This window comes from Anolis carolinensis, chromosome 2 (assembly GCF_035594765.1).
Source record: "Anolis carolinensis isolate JA03-04 chromosome 2, rAnoCar3.1.pri, whole genome shotgun sequence".
In the NCBI taxonomy this organism is placed as follows: Eukaryota; Metazoa; Chordata; class Lepidosauria; order Squamata; family Dactyloidae; genus Anolis; species Anolis carolinensis.
In genome coordinates, this window is record NC_085842.1 from 205,094,706 (window position 1) to 205,117,746 (window position 23,041).

General features: G+C 36.4%; 1 protein-coding gene across 1 annotated transcript in view; it reads left to right on the forward strand.

Moving 5' to 3' along the window:
• zcchc7 (zinc finger CCHC-type containing 7) overlaps positions 1-23,041 on the forward strand; it is a 152,653-nt gene that overhangs the window by 84,180 nt on the left and 45,432 nt on the right. The window contains exons 3-5 of the mRNA XM_062971566.1: positions 11,838-11,881; positions 15,245-15,367; positions 19,269-19,439. Coding sequence (XP_062827636.1) covers positions 11,838-11,881; positions 15,245-15,367; positions 19,269-19,439 — 338 coding nt within the window. The remainder of the gene's footprint in view (positions 1-11,837; positions 11,882-15,244; positions 15,368-19,268; positions 19,440-23,041) is intronic.

A 23,041-nucleotide genomic window follows, 5' to 3' on the forward strand; every position in this document is an offset into this window, starting at 1 on the left:
ATAATAATGTGAGAGTCAGTTATTTATTCTTCCCTCATTGCTTAAAGGAGTTTTCCTTTTGAACTGAGGACTGTTTCAAAAGTAGCCAGTGCTATACATAGTGATACCAGTTGGGCAATGCCAAAATAGTCCGGAAATCTATTGAAATTGGGCCAAACCTACTCCCTGAACTTGGATTCTTACCAATTTTACACATATTTCTTGTCCCAATTACACTTATTATAGTTATCTGAGCATGCAAGAGGCAAGCATGTTTGTTTGAATTTCCACTTTGTCTCCTTTAATCACATTTATTCCTGCAGTAAATAGCTTCTTATTTTAAAAGGGGGAGCTGCTTTATTTGAAGAGTGGATACTTAATGTAGCTTTCATACTGATGTCATGGCCTTATGTTGGGTGGTTAAAGGTATTTCACCAAATTATTGTTTAGCTATAATAGGTTTTTCTTCTTAAAGCACACCTCTTGTATAGCTATTTTTTGAATTGTGTGCGCACTGAATTAGTCAAAGGCCTGGCTAAAACCATTTTTCCCTTTCCTGCCTCCTCCCCCAAACTTGCTTTTGTTATGTATTGGCTTGCTAATCCTTGTGTTGAGCAGTATCAGACATCACCTTTCTTGGGGGCAGTTAGTCCACTCTTCCGCTTTCTTTGTCAAAGGGCTCCCTTAATAGGAGAAGTCAACAGGGAGGACAAAAAGGATTGAAAGTTGTATTTAATCAGGGTCAGAGAGGTGGTGTTCAGAGTGACGGGCCCACAGGCAAGCTGGCCTTTTATGCTTACCGACGCAGATGGTCCCAAAGCATTCAGCTAAGTGAAGAGAAAGCTGCCCAGTGAGCTATTGTAGGGGCAGAGCATCGTTACACTTGAGAAGGGTTGCCAAGGGTAACTAGAGAGTATCACCAGTATTGTGTGATCACTAGTCTGTGCCTTTGAAAATGTTAAATTGAGAATTGCGCCGGGTCTCTTGGCATCTGGATGTTCATGTGCAAGGGGCATTATCCTACCCATGCGTTGGATTTATTTCACTTTGAGGAGCTGGGCATATGAAAATGATTTTCTAGTTTAATTGGAATGAGGTTGCCATTCAGAAACTACCTTTGGGTTAGTTTATTAAGTTTTCACCTACATGGAAAACTTCATGTATTGGGGAAATGCCTTGTGAGCCCCATTGCCTTGGAGTGAAAGTTAATTTTTAAAAATAATAATAATAATGAAAGTGAAAGTCTTTTGTTTCTGAAAAACAAGTATCGCTATCCAAACAAGTCTATTTAATGAAAGCACAGAGGATTAAAATGTATTTGTGGAAAATTAAGCACATTGCTAGAGTTCTGTTCATCTTCAAATCAAATGAAGCTTGCGTTCCAAAATCTCATGCTCTTAAGTATAAGCAAACATATGCTCAGTTCATTAATTAATGGTGTCATACAGTTCAACGTATGTATGCAGAATGATATGATTAGATAAGATGCACACTAGAACAACAGATTCAATCCTCAAATGTAACCAAGTTGTGCTTAGTGCAGCCCAAGGGAGTTGGGGAGCAAGCGAAGATGGCTTTCTGCCAAGGTTCGCAAGCTTCCAATTCTTCCTGCTAGCCAAGGGCAGTTTTTACTCCAAATGTAAACTAAAACAAACCACCATGCCCAAAGGATCCGTGAAACTCCCAAGCATTTTCCCTTCTGTAGGAAAGCCTCAGCTGGTTGGCTAAGCTTGCTGTTCAGCCCCCTTTTATTTCTTTACAACATGCAAAGAAGGTGGTCATGATTTCCCTTTCATTCTCCCCTCCTTCCATTCTTGCGCTTGGATGTTTTCCAAGGAAGTGGCTATTGTTTTGCTCTTTTTGTGCAGAATACAGTGGCAGCAGTTTACAAATTTTGTAGCTCTGGTTTGATAAACTTGCTTAGTTATCTACCTTCCATAGGATGGCTTTGCTTTCTGAAAAGCAATAAATTTAAGCAATATTCCAGTTTAATTAAAGTGCAAAAGTTTTAAGAATGCACTTTTTGTGTACTTTTTATATTGTGGTTGGGTTAATATCACTGAGTATTTACAAATTTCTAGCATAATTATGTAGCTTGGAAGCAATTTCAGATATTTCAGTAATAGTTCAATATTGTCAGAATTTTGCTGGCAGCAGGGTAAAATTTTGGAGTTATACATGATTTTAAAAGCTTTTTCTTCTGCAATGTTTTGACAGGACAGCATTCTTTCTGAAAAACAGTTACTTTGGCACAAAATAACACAAGAGTTTTAAATAACAAGGATTTGAGATCTTTGTGCTCAGGAGGGATAATCCCTTTCTAACCTATTCTTATGTATTTTCTTTACTTTAGCATTTTTGAGTTACAAACTACCCATAAGATTCCTGGTTATCCTTGTGCGGGCAAGATTGCCTATCCATAGAAAATAAACATGAGGTATGATAGGAGTAGCAGTTGATGGTCTTTCAGAAAAGATACCTCTTTTTGTAACTTTCAAAGGAAGCAGCTAAGAAATTGATGTGCTACACAGTAAAAATTGGACAACCATTGTGGGACTAATTAGTGGGTAATTTCTGGAACAATTAGAAAATCTTTAAAAAACTATATACCTATGTGTTCTGTTTTTTTCATATGCCTTTGGTTTATTTTAGCGATAGCATTGCTACATAATGATTGCCAGCCCTATAACTATGTCCATCTAACTGAGCCAGTTAGATGGACATTTTCTAATTAATTTCTAGAAATGAGAAATAAGCAGTTGAAGTGTGAGAGCTGTTTGTTTTTGGAGAAGACTACTCAGAATGTGGTATGCCAATATGAAAGCAAAAAAAGAAGAAGAATTTTACAGCTTTTCTTAGAAATTAGTGATCCATACTGTTGGCATTCAGCTGATGAATTAGAACCCAACCTACGCCATGATGAATCATGCTAATGGTAGTGAACCCCCCCCCCCTTTTCCCGGCCAGGTATTCCTTTAAGGAACAAGGAAAGAAAGAGAGGACAGGGATAAAGAATACAAAATAAATATATTTAGGGATCAGCAACCACAGGTTACAAGGCCAAATCTATCTGCCTTAGGAATATAGCCAGTTTGTCTGCTTATCACGTAGAGGCAAGAAATGTGCAGAGGAACTGAAGGATGTGACATTATGCAGAATTTGGGAACCCCCCCCCCCTCCAAATACAATGGCTCAGGACAAATCCATGTTCGAGGGTCTGTATCTTACATGGCATCTAATTTGAATCCCATAATCTGTGACACTGTTCTTCAACTTATAGTCTAGAAATATTAAGATAAATATCCTTTCCCCAACTCTTAATTTTTTTATTCCTCTTACACAGTTTTTGACTTTAATATTTCTAGGACTTTGATTTATGATGGGTACTGTATTAGTGTAGCAGATTAGCAGGTCTGCTATTCAAGTTCTAACACCCATGTTGTTCTTCTGATGTAGGAGTCAAAACTAGTAAAATAAATAGAACAAAGGGTTGATGGGAGAAGGAGCTAACAATTCCTCTTGCAATATATGCTGTTGAGCTGTTCATAAACTCTAATCTGAATTTCCAAAATGCCTAGATCTGTATCCAGTACCCCTAAATGGGTCCACAGAGTCTTCTGTTTCATCTCTTTTTATTTGTACTTCAGGAAATCATAGCAGTGGCACTTCAATGAACCCTTTCCTGTTTTAATGTTATTTCTTCCTGTCTCAGGAATCTTAGCACTAATGCCTCAGTCTCTTAGTACTCCTCAGTCCTTTACATAATATAATAAGAGAAGTTTATGGGACCTTTGGTTTTCCCATCTGTGCATTCATTTTTGAGGTATGTATGAAGATTGTACGACAGATGTAGTTTATGTGGTACATAGTGGATTTGTATAAGGATGATGGTTGGCTGACCCCTAGGACCAATTTGTTGCCTAATGGCTCCTCTGCTTAGAATTTCAACTTGAAACTTGGCATTCCAACTTGGCTGAGACTGGAATCTGTCAGGGTTGTTTTTTTAGATGCTGTACTGGGCATAATATTCCAGTGAGTTATGACTACCACCAATAGATATGCAGACATACCTTATTATTATTATGGATGCTTTTGTCCTATGTGTAGTTGGATGCTGAGTTGTTTGGAAGAGCAGTGCGATATACAGATAATTACATGCAGTATGCCCTTTGAATCCATTGGGGTTTGGTTCCAGAACACCGCCTGGATACAAGATCATAGATACTCATGTCAGTGGCATTGCAAAATAACATCCCTTTGAAATCAATGTTTGCTTTTTGTGGATTAAAAAAATCAAACCATGGTTGGTTAAAACTGTGGGTACCGAATCCGTAGATATAGAGGTCTTACTGTAAACTGAATCTGGGCTATAGGAAAATATTTTGTTCAAAATCAAGGATGTGCTCTGTATTTTGCCCTATATTAGTATTGTTGCCATATAGGTTGAATATGTTTTTGTTTCCTCATTCCTGTATGGAGGGAGGTGACACATGTGGTTTGATTCTGAGTTGGGAGTTTTTTATTGTCATTGTTTTCTACAGTCATATTCTCTGTCTCTTCAGAAATCAGTAAGTTTGTGAATAATACATGATAAAAAATAAAACATTTTTGTAAAATTCACAGCATAATTGAGAGGCCATATGTTAATGAAATGGTGGGAGGATACCCATAATTCCTCATATCACAAAACTGTTCAGGTAATATCACCTCCTATTTTCAATTCATCTGTTTCATAGACAATGGAAAACAAGAAATCAGTTAATATTAGCTATGTGTGTTGAAAATATGATGTTCTGACAAAGAACTGATATTATTTTCACTTCCCAAAAATCTTGGGTTGTAAGAGACAGCTTTATCTTGCTGAACCGCCTAATACTGGTTAAGTTGGAAGTCCTTGGGGCCAAGTGCACCAGCATGAGATCCTGTTAAATGCAGGAATCTCAGTATGTGAACCAATTTTTTAGTATGCCCCTGAAAAGAAGATGAACTAACCTAGGATCCCAGACTAACTGTCCAACTGTATAATATGGGATATATTTCTGATGGGTTATTTGGTTGGTTGGTAGGTAAGTAGTTACCTCCAAAATTACATAACATTTTTTCTGCTATCCTGACATTGGTAAAAAAAAATGCAAGGTATAAATTTTCTGTGAGAGCTAGGGTAGTGTAGTAGTTTGAACATAGGACCTTGACTCTGGTAACTCCACTGTGGAAAACCCATTGGGTTGCTTTGGGCAAGTCACTCTCTTAGGATGAGAACAAGTCCTGCCAAGAAAAATCCATGATAGGACCATCTTAGAGTTAGCATAAGTCAGAAGCAAAAGTCCCCAAAAAACAATAGATTTTCTGGAGGGTTAGCTTTGGGGCTATGAGGAGAATAATGTGGAGGTATAACAGATAGCTCACTCTGCCCAATCTCCTTTTTATAGTAACTCCTCCCCCCAACATGTATCTGGTACTGATCATAATGCCAGTTAGCCAGTCCTCAGCTCCAGCATCCTGCTGATAGTTTCCGTTAAAATTTACTTTGCTTCTGTGCTGTTGAGACCAGAACCTAATTCCCCATGACTAGTCAAGTGCCCTCTGCCCTCACCAGGTGGTCCTTCTCTTGGAAAAGTCTGTGGATTGTTTGTTTTAAAAAATCCTATTCTGTCTTGATAACACAGAGAATAATCACAAGGTAAAGGTTCGGAAGGAGAGATCTTGTATGAAAAAGAATAGTTCTGTTTTGGTTGGGCTTTACAATTTTATGAATTGAGCACAAAAGGACAACCGGGATTCTAAATTGCATATTATATCATTTATTCTCCATTGGAAGGAAAACATTCTTTTTTCTGTTTGACTGCTCTGAACACTTAAAAGAATAGCATTGAAGCTCAGCTACTTATTTTTTTTTAATCTATTCATTTTATACTTCTCAGACAGATTTTTCCCTGGGGTGAAACAAAGGTTAACTGAAATTTCCTCTGTTGTGTACCTGAACGAATCAGCAGTTTGAGAAGGAAATCCCATTGATGGGCAAAGAGAGTGACAGGCTCTATTTAAAGAATTCCCCCGACTGTGTGGTAGACCAACCATGCCATGAATTTAACTGTTCCTGTGGTCCCCCATACTTGTACCCAAGAAAGAAAGAGAAACCTACTTTGTTCTCTAAATGTTTCTTTAAGCTTTGAAAACCACGAGCCACTGACATTTGTGTACTAACATTGCTAACTGTGAATGTGATTTAAATTATGCAGAATAATATTGTAAAAAAATTACAAAAGAGATAAAAACAACAAAAAAGACTTTTACCTTTTCAAAGAATGTGATGTTACTGTCATGTTTAGAAAGATTATGCACTCATTCTGTAATCTTAACATACTTGTAGTTTTGATTAAAATAGTTTTGTTTGATTTCATAGTCCCCAGAGATAAATGCACACTCTGAAGAGAGCAGAACATACAAACAGTGAGTGTGTGTAACTGTGAGAGACTGTGTAACTATTAAATTATCAAAATTCACAAGAGGTTAACATATTAACAGTCTATTTCCATTTAAAACAGGTTACTTACCTGCATAGGAAACTTCCCTTAACCTGTCATGTCTTCTGAAAGGACATACCTTTACAAGATTATAAATACCATTTTATATCCCCTAGCCTTCAAATGCCTCTTCTGGTGACAGCTGACGTCTGCTATGATGTTACATATTATTTAAATTTATATTGAAATTAAATATATTTTAGAGTAAAATTAACATACATTTTATCTGGTACCCCCCCCCCCCAGTTTTTAAATTCAGCTGAAATGTCTAAATCAGTACTATACATTTGAAATACATTTCCCATGTCCTGTGGGATGAGTGTTTCATGATAGTGCTCTGGAAGGAGTGGCTATTTAAAAATTGCATAAAAGTACTATGATGAATCGAGATTGCGTTGTTTAAGGATGAATTCACCAAAACTCTATTATGGATGGTCACTGATATCAAAAAAGGCACAGACAGACTGTGCATTGCTTTCTTTGTTAAAGTGGTTCTGTCAAAAACTGCTTCAAATAATTCCTTAGGGAAAATTTATGGATCTCTTCAGATTTCTTCCACTTTTATGGGATACTGACAAATAATCCATTCTGTCAGCAGGTTTCATCTTGTAGTATGAATGATCTTCTCACTCACTAGACAGTAAGAAATCCTTTAAGTATATAACAAGAGTTTTGAGTGCCTTTATAATAATAAAAAATCAATCCTACTTTTCTGCAGAAGTCACTCCATCCTTCAAAAATACCAATGCTTTATCTTTAACATAATGTGGTTTGGTTTTTTTTTTTGTCTGATGGCTGCTGCTTCATCCTGAGTTGCCATAAATATGTTGAAGACACTAGGTTGGCATTGACCCTCTGCCAATAGAATATTTTTTCTATTAACAGAGGAAACCATCAGGAGCCAGCAGGTCCCACAACTGGAAGAAGGAAGAAAGAGGGACAGCAATTTTTGCTAATTCCTTCTTCTCCCCACTCCTTCATCTGCAGAACCTTGTTGCACTCTCTCCAGTTGTCTGCAGGAATTCTGCTCTGGTTTTGGAATCATAGAGTAGTGTCTGCTTTGATAGTAATCTAGTAAATAAATGAAAAAGCGTTCTATGCTAAACATTCTCCTTTGTTAAGAAAGACTATAAAGTAGCTCAATAGAGATCTTACATCATCTCCTTAATTAATAACATATTTGCCTTGATTGAAAGATCTGGCGTGTATTGTCTGATTTTTGTATTTTACACTGGAGTAATTAATCTCAAATAATACCATCCTTTGGTTGCTTCCAATCACTTTGTGCAGTTGAATTAAGCATTTCTTCCACATCTTGAGAACAACGTAGAAGACCACCCTTTAAATATCTTCTATTGTTGCTGTATTCTATTACGTTGTTTCCCATCTCAACCCATGGGAAGAGGCGGATAAGAAATTGTGATGATGATGATGATGATGAGAATAGCTCTATGTTTACAATTGTAATTGAATTGTGTGGTTTTAATGGAGCCATGGTGGCACAGTGGGTTAAATCCATGTGCCGGCTGAACTGCTAACCTGAAAATCTGAAGGTCGGCGGTTCGAATCCGCAAGACGGGGTGAGCTCCCATCTGTCAGCTCCAGCTTCCCATGCAGGAACATGTGAGAAGTCTCCCACGGATGGTAACACATCCAGCGTCTCCTGGGCAACGTCTCTGTAGATGGCCGATTCTCTCACACTAGTGGCCACTTGCAGTATATTCACAATTTGCCTCTGACACAATTAAAGAAGGATAATGAAATTGTTTAGTGTATACACTCATGTATTAGTCAAGGTAGGCTTGGGGTTCAAAATTGTAGATTTTGATATGACCCATGGATAAACCAAGAGGTGAAAGTACTAATGCCCCATCAGAGGCTAGCATCTCTGGCCTCTGCCTTGCCATTTCCCTGCCCAGGCACTTTAAAGGCCAGAGATGATGCCATAGCAAAGAGAGAAGAGGGGGTCATGTTTTTTTAATATTCTCCTGGGATCAACTAAGCTCTTGTTTTCTCCACACTACTCAACAGAAGGGTTTTTTTTTGTTAAGAATTAAGGTACAGGTACTCACACTGACCTTTGGATTGATTGATCCAGTGTTTAGGGGTTGATTTTACTGATCAAAATTTCTAGACCTAGACATGAGTATATAGGGTACTTAAGATTCAAATAATTTCTGCTAAATAGCCCATGAAATGGATTCAGGATCCAGTTAGTACAGCCATGTTTAGGCAAGTTTCAGAGACTACACATTCCAACTGGCTACTTGTATATATGTTATTCATGGGAATCATTGTAAACAGCCATCATAAAGGTATAAAAATTACATGTGGCCTTACATAAATTTGATTATTTTTTGAAACCAGAGTATGCAGGTGAAGTAGATATTGGAGAATGAATGCAGATTGGTTATACTTTAAAAAATTCAGTGATGTTATCTAATTCACGAGCATTAACTCTTGACATATGTTTTGTTTGTTTGTCTGTTGGTTTGGTGTGGGAGAGGAGGACAGTTACAAATAATCTTATTGGGCCAATGCATTTTAGCCTGCTCATTTTCCTTAGGAGAATGTGGTTCCTACTCTACAAGAAATGTATGGAGTAAAATTCAGAGATGATTGCTAGTACCTAAGGTGCATTTAAGAAATACATGCCAGTTCAGATTAATCTCCATCTTTATAAAGTAAGTGGTTTAGTGGATAAAAGGGAATGCAATACATATAATCTTCAGTATAATCAAATTTAGCAGTGCTTTTGACACAGTTCCACATGACATTCTCACAAGTAAACTAGTAAAATTTGATTGTAAATGCTTTGGAGGATAGGGTTTTAGATTGGAATGAACTTAGAGTTTAGAGAACTGGCCTATAAGCCAAAAAATTAATTCCACAGAAGATCAAACAGAGTTACAAAATAAAATGCAGATCATGAAATGTAGAAGAACTGAATAACTGTTCAGGAAGGTCTTTGTTGATAAACGGAGCCTTTTTCAGCACTATTCAACTGCCATAAAAATAAGGCAGGTCCTATGCAAGAAGCTGTTCGGCTGGTGCTAGCAAAATAAATGTTTTAGTTTAAATATTTGACAGAAGTATGGCATGTAAATGTCAAGAAATAGAAGCATTTTTCTGCCTTGTGCTGTCTTTCAAAATTAGAAGAACCTTTCCCAAGGAAAATATAGGTACTAGAATACATTGGAATAAATTCAAGAAAGGCAAGAAAAGGGAGATGAAAAGCATATTTCATTAGAAGGCATTTAAACAATCTATATTGTAGAAAAAATGGCCAGCTATATTCAGTCGCACACTGCCATATTGGTTCCAGATACATCCTTGAGCTAACATTTCTTTTTGAAAGCATATTTAGAATTCCAAGTTACATAGAACCTTTAATGGAGCAGCATAGAAAAGTAGCCATGTATAGGAAAAAGAAATGTGCAAAACATGACAAATACAATTGTGTCTAAAATGAAGAAAGTATTTGCTTTAATTACAATCCTTGCATACTGTATAGATACAAAATTGCTTCCTTCACTTTCTTATTTTGGAACATTAAATATACAAGTAAACCCTCTCTCTCTTATAACAGTAAAAACAAAGGTTTGGAATGAAGTTGAATTGTGTAAAGATTGAAGACAGACAAAATGAAATGTGCAAAACGTTAAATTTGCATGCTCAAGAATTTGTGCTGGCCACCAATTTCTATAGCTTTACGGTAAAACTAAAATGGTTAAGGTTCATGATATGATGGCTATATTAGACCAGGATTATAGGCAACATATTTCTGAACACCAGTTGCTGGTGGAGAAAGCTAGCTTATTTATAATCTAGCATCTAGTTGGCTAATGTGGGAGCAGGTTGAATGATGAAGTAGGGTTTTGATCTTATCCATACAGCCAAATGCTCAGTCTTGACTACTGCTGTGAACTGTAAATGAGACTATCTGTTGGCTTTGAAATGTTAAATCATTCAAAATGGTGCATGAATTTTCGAGGGGGGCCAACCGGATGGTTAGCAGTGCAAATCCATAGAGTCCTAAATAGTTTAGAGTCCATTAATCTGAAGAACCATCTTTATATAATAGTGTTTTCCAGTCTACATAAGCTCCTGTACAGATGTGTGCAAGTAGAGTCAGTTTGGCTGGCAAGCCTAGTAGATTGCACCTTCTCAAGTGGTGCCCCTATAGCTGTTAAATAATCTTGCTGCAGATGTATAAACTGTCCTTTCATGCAAGATTTCATGTTTGCCTTGAAGACTCATTTCTTCCATTCTTTATCTTGTTAGGCATAATCAAATCTCAGTTGGGTGTTCTTATTGTCTAGTGTCCTAAAACGTATGATACAATTGTAAACATCAATGTGTAAATGGCACTTTCAGGTGCTATAAAATGTTGGTTATAGCTTGTTGTGCTAATTTGTAGTATGCAGTGCTAATAGCCCTTTATAGACTTTGTATTCTAAATAAAATCTATAGTTTTATGGGAGGTTGGTGTGATTGATAGGGAGGTTGGTGTGATTGATAGCAACAAACCTGTGAGTAGAAGGAAACTGAGGAATTAATTCCTTACCAGTACTCAGGACCCAAGAAATTGTGCCACCAGGAGCCCCATGATCAGAGATGTACTACATAGAGAGAATTAGGCACCTCTTATTTCTTCTTTTTCTGATAAGGGTTGGTCATTGTAATGTATTAGTCATTTTTAATGTATTAGTCAAATCAGGATGCTGCTTGCTAATAGGCCTTTGGAGCTGAAGCTGCAGACTTGTCATATCCAACTGTCCTAGACATAACAGACCAGATTTGGGGATAAGTATAATTAGGGGTACAAGCAAAAAAACGTTCTCAATATATAAAGTGTTCTCTCCTTGTGTTATAAACAATAACGTCCCCAATAATCCCTCAAACTGACTGAAAATTCATTGAGTAAATATTTCCATTATTGCCTATGTGCATTCTAGTGCAATGTAATAGTAGATATATTATTCAAGAAATAGAATTCAGTCTCTAGAATCTATCAATTGCTTATTTGTTCAGATGAGCAAACTGCATGGCTAACCAACATGAAATTCGATATACAATATTTGCTTTACTTCCATGTGGGTAATATGATCATTTGTAATATTAATGATTTATACCTTCTGTAATTATTAGAACAAAGGAGGTAAAATTAGCTCTATAAAATGAATTACCTAGCAGATTTTTCCAATGCAAAACATTTAAAAAAAATTCATATAGGATACTGTTTAGACCTGTTTGTGTGATATTTTACATCATAGTTTACCTCTTTGTAATAAAAAGATTGTCAAGGCAACTAACAACGTATCTCTTTTGCAGGAGAAAGTGGAATAGGCTGGGCCATCAGTGATAAAGACTTAGAGGTAAGTTATTCCAGTGTGTGTAAACAAAACTGCAAAAATTCTCAATCTGTCTTCCAAATCCTCATACAGAAGGCTTGATAAAATAGTCTATAATTTATTTTAGGTATATTATTACAAATATAAAGAAGTTATGTGTATACCATACAGATGTACTTTAGTATGTGCTCCTGACTTTTGTTAAAATGTTATATGTCATTTCCCATGCTAATTTCCAACATAATGATGATAGGACAAGAGTTTTAATAGCATAGATGAAATTAGCAGTAACAACATATATAAGATTTAAAAAAATGAGGATCTGGCATTCATGTTAGAATCTCTAGTATATTTCACTGTGTATCAAAATAAATGAATTAATTAATTGTATTTAGGGATACTTAGAGCTATTAGTGGATTTATATCATAATTATTTGTAGGTTTATACATCTGCAAAATTACTAGTAAAACAAAGCAACTACAGAAGTGTAAAAAGAAGGTATATAAGAACTCTCCTCTTGTATCTAAGCTCTTAAGTAATGTTTGAAAAGTCCAGCATTTTAGTACAGAAATTGCCATATTTTAGAGAAATGGAAGTGTTGTGTGTCTTTGTGTGTGCATGACTAGCATCAAAAGAAAGAGCTTATTTTTACCGGCACTTACCTTTAAACTTTTCTGCTGTGTCCTTTTTAAAAAAAATTGTTATTCTTGGTCTTGGAAAAATGATTAAATGTAAACCTGGAGCAACTACATATTTAATCTCAATTTTGTATGTAAAATGAGTCCATTCATAAATAATGGCTTAGCGCCTTAGAGAAAACTGCGGGCATCTATATATTACTACCACTACATCTGATCCGCATGCACAAATTAAAGATTCACTGTTATCAAAATACCTTCAGAATGAATGGCTCAGTAAGATATAACAAAGATTTTAGTAAGGTTTCCACAGTGGAGGTGACATGGACTCAGAGAACTGGGAAGCCCTGGCCCTCAAGCATTCTAACTGGAGGTCAGCTGTTACCAACAGTGCTGTGGAATTCGAAGAGGCATGAATGGAGGGTGAAATGTGTCAAGAGGAAAGTGCATCAAGCCAACCCTTGTCAGGACTGCCTTTTGAAAATTGATGTCCTCACTTTTAAAGAACATGCAGATCAAGAATAGGTCTCTACACTTGTAGATGATCCTCTTCAAAATTTCAAAAATTCAAAATCTGTAGTTTTTTATGATTCCCAGCTAAATCATTTTTCTTTGTATTGCCCATTATTTTAGAGAGCCAGTCATTTATCATCCAGGTTCTTTTCGGCATCAAAATACATTAGTTGCTTCAGAAGCCACTGTGGCAAAGAAACAAAATGGTTAAGATCTAAAGATGAGAAGATTTCAGTTTTCAATCTACATTTAGTGAGGTTAAAGATCAAACTGTAGAAATTAAATTTACAAATAAATGTACATGTGATTTGAATAGCTCTTTAGATTTTGCTAGAACATTAGCAAAAGGACATACAGAGATTTGTTTGAATTTCATATATACTTCTAAATTGCTTCTAAATCTTTTTGGGCAAAACCCTTTAGTTTATGAAATAGAACTATTTTTCTTAGTTTTCTTAAAATTGAAGAGGTGTGCATGCTTGGGTCTTGTGGTCCTTAGGACTTTCTTTTTTCATTCAGGTATTTAATTTTCTGCTTAGTGTTTAATTTAGGTATTACCAGTAGTTCTACCTATATAGTATAACCCCTATACCTCCAGGGGATATGTTCCTGAGCTTACCATGAAAACAGGAGATGTTAGATAATAGCAAAACCCTGTTGAACTGAATGATGTTTGACTAAAGATATTATAAATTTGCCTCAAGGATCTAGAAAATTGCTAGAGAAGTATCATCCCGAGGAATTTATTTTGAGCAACTGTTGTATCTTCCAGCGAAGGCATGCTATAGAATCACATGGAGGACCTAGAAAACCCCTAGAGAGGACACATTTTGTTGGATGCAAGTAGATGAAACATCGGATACTAGCCGGTATAGGAGACGTACTGTATTTGTTTTGAGTTCAAGATTTGTTTGAAATTTTGTTTGGCTTATACTATTAGTTGCCATGAGTATCTCTTAGATCAGTGGTTCTCAGCCTGTGGGTCCCCAGACGTTTTGGTCTTCAACTCCCAGAAATCTTAACAGCTGATAAAACTGGCTGGGATTTCTGGGAGTTATAGGCCAAAACACCTGGGGACCCACAGGTTGAGAACCACTGTCTTAGATGTAAAGATAAGACAAAATATCTTCTGAGGACCCCAGGTTGAGAACCACTGTTCTAGATTAAATAAATACATATATATTGCAGTTGGTAAGATAAAAAATGTTTATATAGTTACACACTTTTGCCAGTTTTCATCGTTATAGTAATTGAAAAGAGTATTTGGAAATTTGGGGAAAAATAAAAGATGACAAATAAGATTCCTTGCCCTATCTCCCAAGAAATCAGATCTAAATTTTACAGTGTTACCCTGAACTTCTGTTCATTGCCTTTCCAGAGGTTGCTTTCTATTACACTTCCTTATGTTTCTAATATTACGCAGTTTGAGGTCTATAGTTCGTATGCTTTAATTTCTTATTTCTCTTGTGCATCAACTCACACACCAGCTGCCTTTTACATCTGTGCACACGTTTACTTGACCTTTAGCTCTAGCCACAAATAGCTGCGCAGTATGTGCTCTTCTAATTGAATAACATGGTCGCTATCAACTGTACTCCTCTATATTAGAAAGACGGTAGGTGCCCATTACTGCTATTGACTACACTGCATCAGCTAAACAAATAAGGAGTCTCCGTGTCTCTCTACAAAATCTTATTACAGATGGTCCAAGAAAAATATCAGTCTTAAGAAATGTAACTTGGGTTTTAAAACCTTAATTTTGTATTCTACCTCTTACAGGTTTTTAGCACCTTAAGATACATTTATAGTTTTGGAAACAATTTAGAGATCAAGTTTATGGGTTTTGCAACTTTTAGTCATATTTCCTTAGTTTTTTGTCTACCATTCTCACCTATGTTTAAATTGTTCCAATATATTGTGTCTCATGTTTTTAATAAGGTAAGATACCTTTACAATTATATTTAGTATGATTTGAAAAAAATCCTATTGTGAAACAATATTAATAAAAGATGAAAGGTGGAATTATCATTTTTTTTAAAAAAAAATCCCTTTAAAGAATTTCTTTTGAGCATGAATCTAGGGCTCACCAAGAATTTAGATGCATTTTATTTTCCCAACTATAATAATGCATTTCTGGATTTTTGACTCGACTTTCTAGTCTTGACAACTGCAAACATTTAAGATAACAGAGCAAGAACCTATGAACAGCTAATAATTTTCTGTTTGTTTCTTTAGGCCCAGATTGGTAACTATGTTCCAGTACGGCGTAACAACCGATACTACACACTAGACAAAAATGTCACTTGTAGAAATTGTGATAAACGAGGCCATTTATCAAAAAATTGTCCTGCTCCAAAGGTAAATGCAATATTTTGATTTCTCTGTTTAACACAACAATTTGTTTTGTCATTGTTAATTGTCAGCTTTAAAGCTCGGTTTAGAAGTGCTTGTGCTGGAGGTCCATTCTGAAAAATAGCAAGTGTGAAAGAGAGAGACATAGAACGATGAAACAGTCCTTCTTCTTAAAAATCTGGAAAGAACAGTTTTGTCCCATGGATCATTACTTACTGACTTCTTCAAAATATGAATTCTATATTAATGGATTAATCAAAGGAGACCATGCACTTACAGAGCAAGTGATTCTCTTGGCTAAGAGATAGGGGAAGTAATTAAAACATGGTGTTTTCCCTAAACTAAAACTTAAATAAGAATCCAAACCATATAGGCATATTATATCCCAGGTAAGAATTCTCATAGGCTGAGTAAAGATTTGTTTCTTCCTTATGTGCAGATAGCATAAGAGTCTTTGGAAAATTGAGATATTTCGTTTGTATTTATTTGAATGATTTTTAGTTCACCTTTAATGAGGGCATTAATTAAATTATCTTACAAGGCCCCAAGCCTACCTCCTAGAAGCAGGCACTAGTTATAACCTCTGTGCAGTGACAGGCTTCTGTAAGACATGAAGCAGAACTATCTAGGAAACGAAATTTTCATAGAAGTCATAATAGTCCCCCCACTTGGATGATTCTGATTTTCTCATGCACAGATGTGAACATAAACAAAAATTGGGGACTTTTTTCAGTAACACTCCCTCCAGGAGCAGCAACATGGGAATTATCTAGAAAGACTAACTATTGAAGGGTTCTATACATCATCCAGAGCCCTCAGTGGCGCAGCTGATTAAACCACTGAGCTGCTGAACTTGATGACTGAAAGGTCACCGGTTCGAATCCGGGAAGCGGGATGAGATCTCGCTGTTAGCTTCAGCTTCTGCCAACCAAGCAGTTCAAAAACATGCAAATGTGAGTAGATTCATAGGCACCGCTCCAGCAGGAAGGTAATGGCGCGCCATGCAATCATGCTGGCCACATGACCTTGTAGGTGTAGGAGAACGCCGGCTTTTCGGCTTAGAAATGGAGATGAGCACCAACCCCCAGAATCGGACACAACTGGACTTAATGTCAGGGGAAAACCTTTACCTTATACATCCCCTAGTTTGTTTGGCCTGCTAACACAGCTCTATTTACTTGTGGTGTGCATTTGTATGGAATCGCTGTTCATTTTGTTTAGTTTTGTATTTGTCCCCGTTTCCGAAAACAGGGTGCCTATACGAATAAAATTTTCATCTCACTTATGAAAAAAGTGAAAATTTTCAGACCATTGGCAGCAATGGGGAGGCATCTGAGACTCACCCCCCCCCCCCAGTCTTTGGGCTAGAGGGGTGAAAATCGCCACACACGGAAGGCATTTCTACCCCTTTTAGCCCACAAACTTTTTAAAAGTTTGAGTCTTCCCCAGAGTACTATTGTTATTAATAACATTATTTTTATTAACACCCATTGGTACACATCAGCTGTCATGGGGAAGCAGACCTCTCTCAGACTCAGCTTAGGGTCCCAGAGTAACTATTGTTATTAATGTTAATATTATTATTAACATCCATTGGTGCACATCAGCTGTAATGGGTAAGCATCCCTCTGTCAGTACCTGCTTAATGTTACGCAGCCCAAAACAAAAGAAAAACGAAAGCAGGCACGGTGACCATGCAGCTTTCTCTTTCATGTCACCTTTTGTTTCGTCTGAAAATTGCATCTTTCATTTCTTGCATCCAGATGGACAATAATAAACGAATACCTAAATGAAACAGATGAAACAAATACTGCGCACATCACTACTATTTATTTGTCTTGCTGTTGTTTTTCATACATTTTTCACAAGTTGCTTGTAACATTCTTTGGGAATTTTATAGAAAATAGTAGAAAGCTTTTTATTTCTTTATGTTCTATCTTGTGTTTCTTCCAAATAGCTTGAAAAGTGATTAAGCTGTGCATTATATAATTCCTATTTTAAAAATAAGGACATGCAAACTATTTAAATGAATACTGTATATACTTTACTATGAGTCTAGAAATTTTAGTCAGACAATCAACCCACAAAACCAAGGTCGAAATATTTACGAGTTAGTGTAAGTAATGTACCTTCATTCATATCAAAAGAGAAACCATTCTCTTCTCTAAGTAAAGTGGTGAAAGACCAGAATTTAGTCTGTCCTGGGAGAACCTGAAAGAACATCCCCCTCTCCTGTTTCCACCATGGCCATGCTTCTTGTCTTCGTGTATGTCTGGGCGAGAAAATTGAGGTGGCGGTCAGAAGTAGTTGGTCCCTGAGTCTTACCCCACCTATAGAATGAGCCTCAACATTGATGTCACTGTCCTAGACTTATACATTTGGTCAATTTATACACAAGTCTGTATGGTATATCCAAAAGGTCATAGCGAACATGTCATTTAAAGCTGTTTAAAATTCAGGGGGGGAAATAACTTTAGCTAGAGTTCCAGTCTGTGTATCACCATTATTAAGAAGATCTTGTCCCTGATACCTGTTGTCTGGAGGCGTGCAGGGCATTGGTTGCTGACAAAGGTCACGTATTATAGATTCAATAAGTAAGCATACTCACTTTAGAAAGACAGTCCTACGTTCCATTCTAACTTGTCTGTTGGTCATAATGTGCATATTTTTTTAAAAAAATCTTTTGTTCCATTGGAAATGCAGCACATACTCAATGATTCAACCTCGCTTAATAATAACAAAAATATTAAAATTAAATAAAACCACACACTTTCTAAAACATTGGTGATTACTGGGGCAAATGGAGGGGAAGACATAGCTAATATTAAATGCTTCCTGATACTTCAGACAGGTTGTTAGTGGACACAGTTATGAGAGGTATGTGATTCCGCAGTTGTAATAACTATGCTGGCTGCCAAAACATTTTTACATAGAGTTTAAAAGTAACAGCTATGTCCTTTAAATCCCAAAAGACAGCACGGGGACAAGTTACCAGACTGAGAGTTCCTATTGGTCACTTTTAAAAAGCATTATGCAATTATTCCCTATTTGTCCCTAAAAGAGTTGCTTTGGAAAGAAGAAAAGTTAACAGAAATTGTGGGGGAAAATGAGCAGGCTCTAAACAGAAAACAATAAACTTTGGATTCCTGTAATGCAGCAATGTGTTTGCATAGTAAAGACCTCATCTGGAAGTACTCCAAAATAGCTCCTTCTCCAGTTTGAGTTTGTCTAAGTTTTGAGATACTTTACAGAGGCCTTTGTCTGTATCCTGCCTACCAGTTTTTGTTTCCTAACATTGGTTAATTTGTTCTGGCGTTATCACTGTATAGCTATTACTGTACTTGTGTTACTTTTTGGCTTTGTGTTGCATGTGTAAATTACAGGGCTGTGTAGTTGGCACACTTCAATTCTGGCTCCAACTTCTTTGTAAACATCAAATGTATTATTAATTAGTAATAACATATTTATTGGAGTAAAATGTCTGCACAAGGAATTTTATTACCACCACATGAATCATAGACTGATAGAACATAAAATATATTAATTGGAGTAACATTTCTGAACATGAAAAATTGCCTAAATTGCCATGTAGTTAACTAGGCATTTAATATTATAAGCTTTAATGGAGTCAAAGCTAGTACATTTTCATTGTCTCCCAACTCCACATCCACAACTCCATAGCCCTGGTAAATACTGTTATTAGCTTCCTTGGCTAATAATATAGAAAAGCAAAGTGTAAATTCAAATCATTGGAAAATCATTCCAAATCATTTGGGAAAGCAGTTGTGGTTATCAATGGACCTCAATAAGACTTTGCCATAATTTTCCTGTGTATGTTATTTCATTGGAATTCTGCAAATGCCTGAACTTGAAATGGTTGAATTTTTTCTTTGTATTTCATCCACAGAAAATTCCACCTTGTTGTCTCTGTTCACAAAGGGGTCACTTGCAAAACAGCTGTCCAGCACGATTTTGTTTAAATTGTTGCTTGCCTGGACACTGTTCTAGAGAGTGCCTTGAGAGAGAGTACTGGAGGAAACATTGCAACCGCTGTGCTATGAGAGGTCATTATGCAGATGTGAGTACAGTATACTGTTAATAAAAGCTGCCCTAGGATTCTTCCTCTTTCTCTCTTCAGAATGACTTAAACATGTCACAATCTGATGGTGCCATCCTCAGTATTCCTGGCCAGACAGTTGCTACCTGTTAACATTCATATTTATGCTCATCTGGTTTATATGTAAAGGGATTTTTTCTGTATTGCAAAACTACTGTTTGTGAGTGGGACTGAAAGGAGATAGTAAAAATAGAAAGTATAAGTGAAGCTCAGATATTTCAGCTGGTAGGATCAAACAGCAGGTTCTTGCTTGTATAATTCTTTTTCAGGCACATTTGAATATATATATATATATATATATATATATATATATATATATATATATTAAAATTTAGTACAATATGCCATTATTCATATACCTGACTATGCAATATATGAGGTTTTTTAAACTATTCGTTATTTTTGTTTCAAAGAATAGGTTTAAGCATAAGATTATAATATGGATAAAGATGTGGTGACAGCAGGATCTTAATACAACATGTTTATTACTATTCTGTTTAAATTGTTGCTTGCCTGAACACGGCGCTAAAGAGTGCCTTGACAGAATGTACTGGAAGAAACATGGCAACAAAGTTATTTTTGTAATGTGCTATTTTTATGTGAACTGACATTGTCATTGTCTAATATGTTGATGTGATTTTACCTGTATTTTATGTGGTTATGGCACTTGTATGTGCTTCTGTAAGCTGCCGCAAATCCTTTTTGGTAGATGGTGGTGGGGTATAAATAAAGTTATTATTATTTTATTAGTATTTCTATCTTTTAGATAATAATACTCAAGTTATCTTTCTTGAGTATGGACTAAATAAGATATTGCAATAAGCCTCAAAATGTTTCTCTGATTTTCTGTGTATCTCATTAGCTTTGAGTTTTTAAATTTTTGAACTTCTGGCTTTCAGATTTCACTCCTCCTGTGAACTAAATAGGTGGAAATAGCTAAGCTTATTCTTTGTTCCTATTCCCCTAATTTGGGAATAATGATTGCATGGTTAATGTAGTTGTTATAAGGATTAGTGGTTAGTTGTTGTTCAAAGTAGCATACCATTTCCCTCATGGGGCTAGAACTAGAACTATATTTGTTCACATTGGCTGTTTGTTAGACTCTTCAGTTATAATAACTTTGGCAAATTAAGCCAAATATACACAAATCTTCATAATTTGCACAATTTCTTCTGATACGTGCATGATACTATATTTACATTGAAAACAGAAAGAGAAAAGTTTATTTCTTTATATTTTCCTTTTCTGTTTTTTGTGTCTTTTTATCGGACCACTTGACAGAGGATAGATGATTAGAGTGGTATAAAATTGATGGACTGGTGGAAGAAGGAAGAGACAAAATGGGAAGAGATGTATGGATGAATTTGGAAAGTAGAGAACAGTTGGTTGGTTCTGTGAGCTGGGTTTGTGAGCCAGCAAAATGCATTTCTAGCTCCAGGCCTTTAAGGAGATTTTATGGAACATGACTGGGCAATGTTTGAAATTGGCCTTAGGCCGGTTGATATCCTTATAATTTTTATTCTTGTTATTTTGTGCTAAACACAAAAGTGTCCATGGGAGACAATCCAACTATCCAAGACAGAGATCCAGAAGTCTTCTGTATACCAGTAGATGAGAAATCTTATGGCAAGTGCACTTAATCCAGACAGTTCATTCCACTTTCTGTGTGCCTTTGTGCAGAAGAGCTATTCAATTTGTAGAATTTGCATCATCACTTCTTTCCTTGCATTTTAAAACTTGCCTTCCAGACTTAAAAGGAACATATGAGAGCCCAATTGGTAAAAGTCATGATTTACTTGTACAATGAATTCTGTTTTAAGGACTTGTTCAACATTTAAAAACTTCAGATATATTTTATCTTCTTTTTTAAAAGCTCTGTGATGGGATTTTATAGTGGGTTTTTTTCATGGAATGCCTTGTATCAAGAACTAGATGTGTTCAAAGTCTTGTTCTTGCCCTACAGAATGCTGAGTAAAAAAATGACCCTAAATTCCTTAAATATAAAATGTCTCTGGTATAAAGCTTTGCACTAGACCATTTTATTTCACCCAGACAATCTGCAACCAGTGTTTGCGTTATTTGTTTCTGGAACTATTATCTTGCCAAAGAAAGAATCCTGCTGGTGCACCACACCAGCATAACCTAGCATTACTATGTTGCCAGTAACAGGAGACGGAAAAAGGCCAAGGAGGCCGCAACAATCAAGGGAGTTCAGCCTCAGACACATAGGTTGTTTAGAGCTCCCAGGTTTTGTCAGCCTTGCCTCGCCCCTACTGCATGTTCTAGGAAAAAGTTCAATGCCAATCTATGATATATTGCAGCCCTGCACTTTGAAAAGTCTTCTGCCGGCACTTATTCAAGAGTCCTCAGAACAACACTAGTGCATTTTCCCCTTCTATTCATGATTCTTTGGATCCAAGCGTAGAGGCTTTTTAGCTCTGGATATTTAATTCATATTTTAGGTCCAGTATTTTTCTTGCACTTGGTAATTGATTTTGAATAATGTGCTCATTGGTGCAGTCTGAGCAGAGCTTGGAAAGTAAACAGTGTCAAGCCCACAGAGCTTGGAAAGTAAACAGTGTCAAGCCTACAAAGTAGTTAGTACCGTTATAGGTTTTTTAAAATTATAGTGGCTTGCTTTCCTGGTGAAAGGGTAGCTCTTTGCTTTTTGAGGTTTACACTTAGCTTGTTTAGAGATGGAACCGCTTGAGCTCATCCAAGCAGGCAGATGTTTGTTACTGTTCCTCCTTATTTGTGTTATATGGGCAATTAGCATGATGGTATTTCAAGGTAATGTTGTGTACCTCACTTATACCCTGTTTTCCTAATCTTTTTCTTTTTTTAAAAAAAGAATGCATTTCTTGATTAAAGGGAAGGAAGACAAACTGGATATGGATGTAAGAGGTCCTGTAAGGACCTCTTGTGTGTCTTGCCAATGTACCATAAGAGAGGAAGGGAGTTGGAAAGGTGATAGTTCCATTCTGTGTTTTTGGGATACCTTGTATGTACATTTATAACAATTCGTAATTCTTCACATTGTTTTATCATTCCTAATTCTTTCAGCAGAGATAGGTTTAGGAAGGGTCATGTGGGGCAAGCTGATGATGGAGGGTCCCTAAATGTTTTTATTGATGAGTTTAATCAGCTCCTTTCCTGTTAACTGTCACAGAGAGGTAATTAATATGACTGGTGTTATTAAATCTTTTGTTTGCTGTGGTGGCTTGCGACGATGGGGCATCTCCTAACAGCAGCTTTGACAAAGCACCAGAGAATACTGTTAAAAAGTTGTGTTTAGTAATTGTAGTCATCGTGTCAGGCCATAACTGACTTGGAGCTGAAGGATTTTTGTGAGATGAGTAGCTGTGCCAGCAGGGACCCAAGTCTCCTGGGCCAGCCGCACTCTCATTAAGATTTGCCGCTAGCAGTGGCAGTGTTCGGCAAGTATGTGACGTGCATTCTGTTATTGTATGCTTGGCTTGTCAGCCTGCAGCTTTCTGACACTCACTTATGTCACTCTTTATTCAGAGAGGAAGAAGCTTTTGATAATTTGACAAGACAAGCTC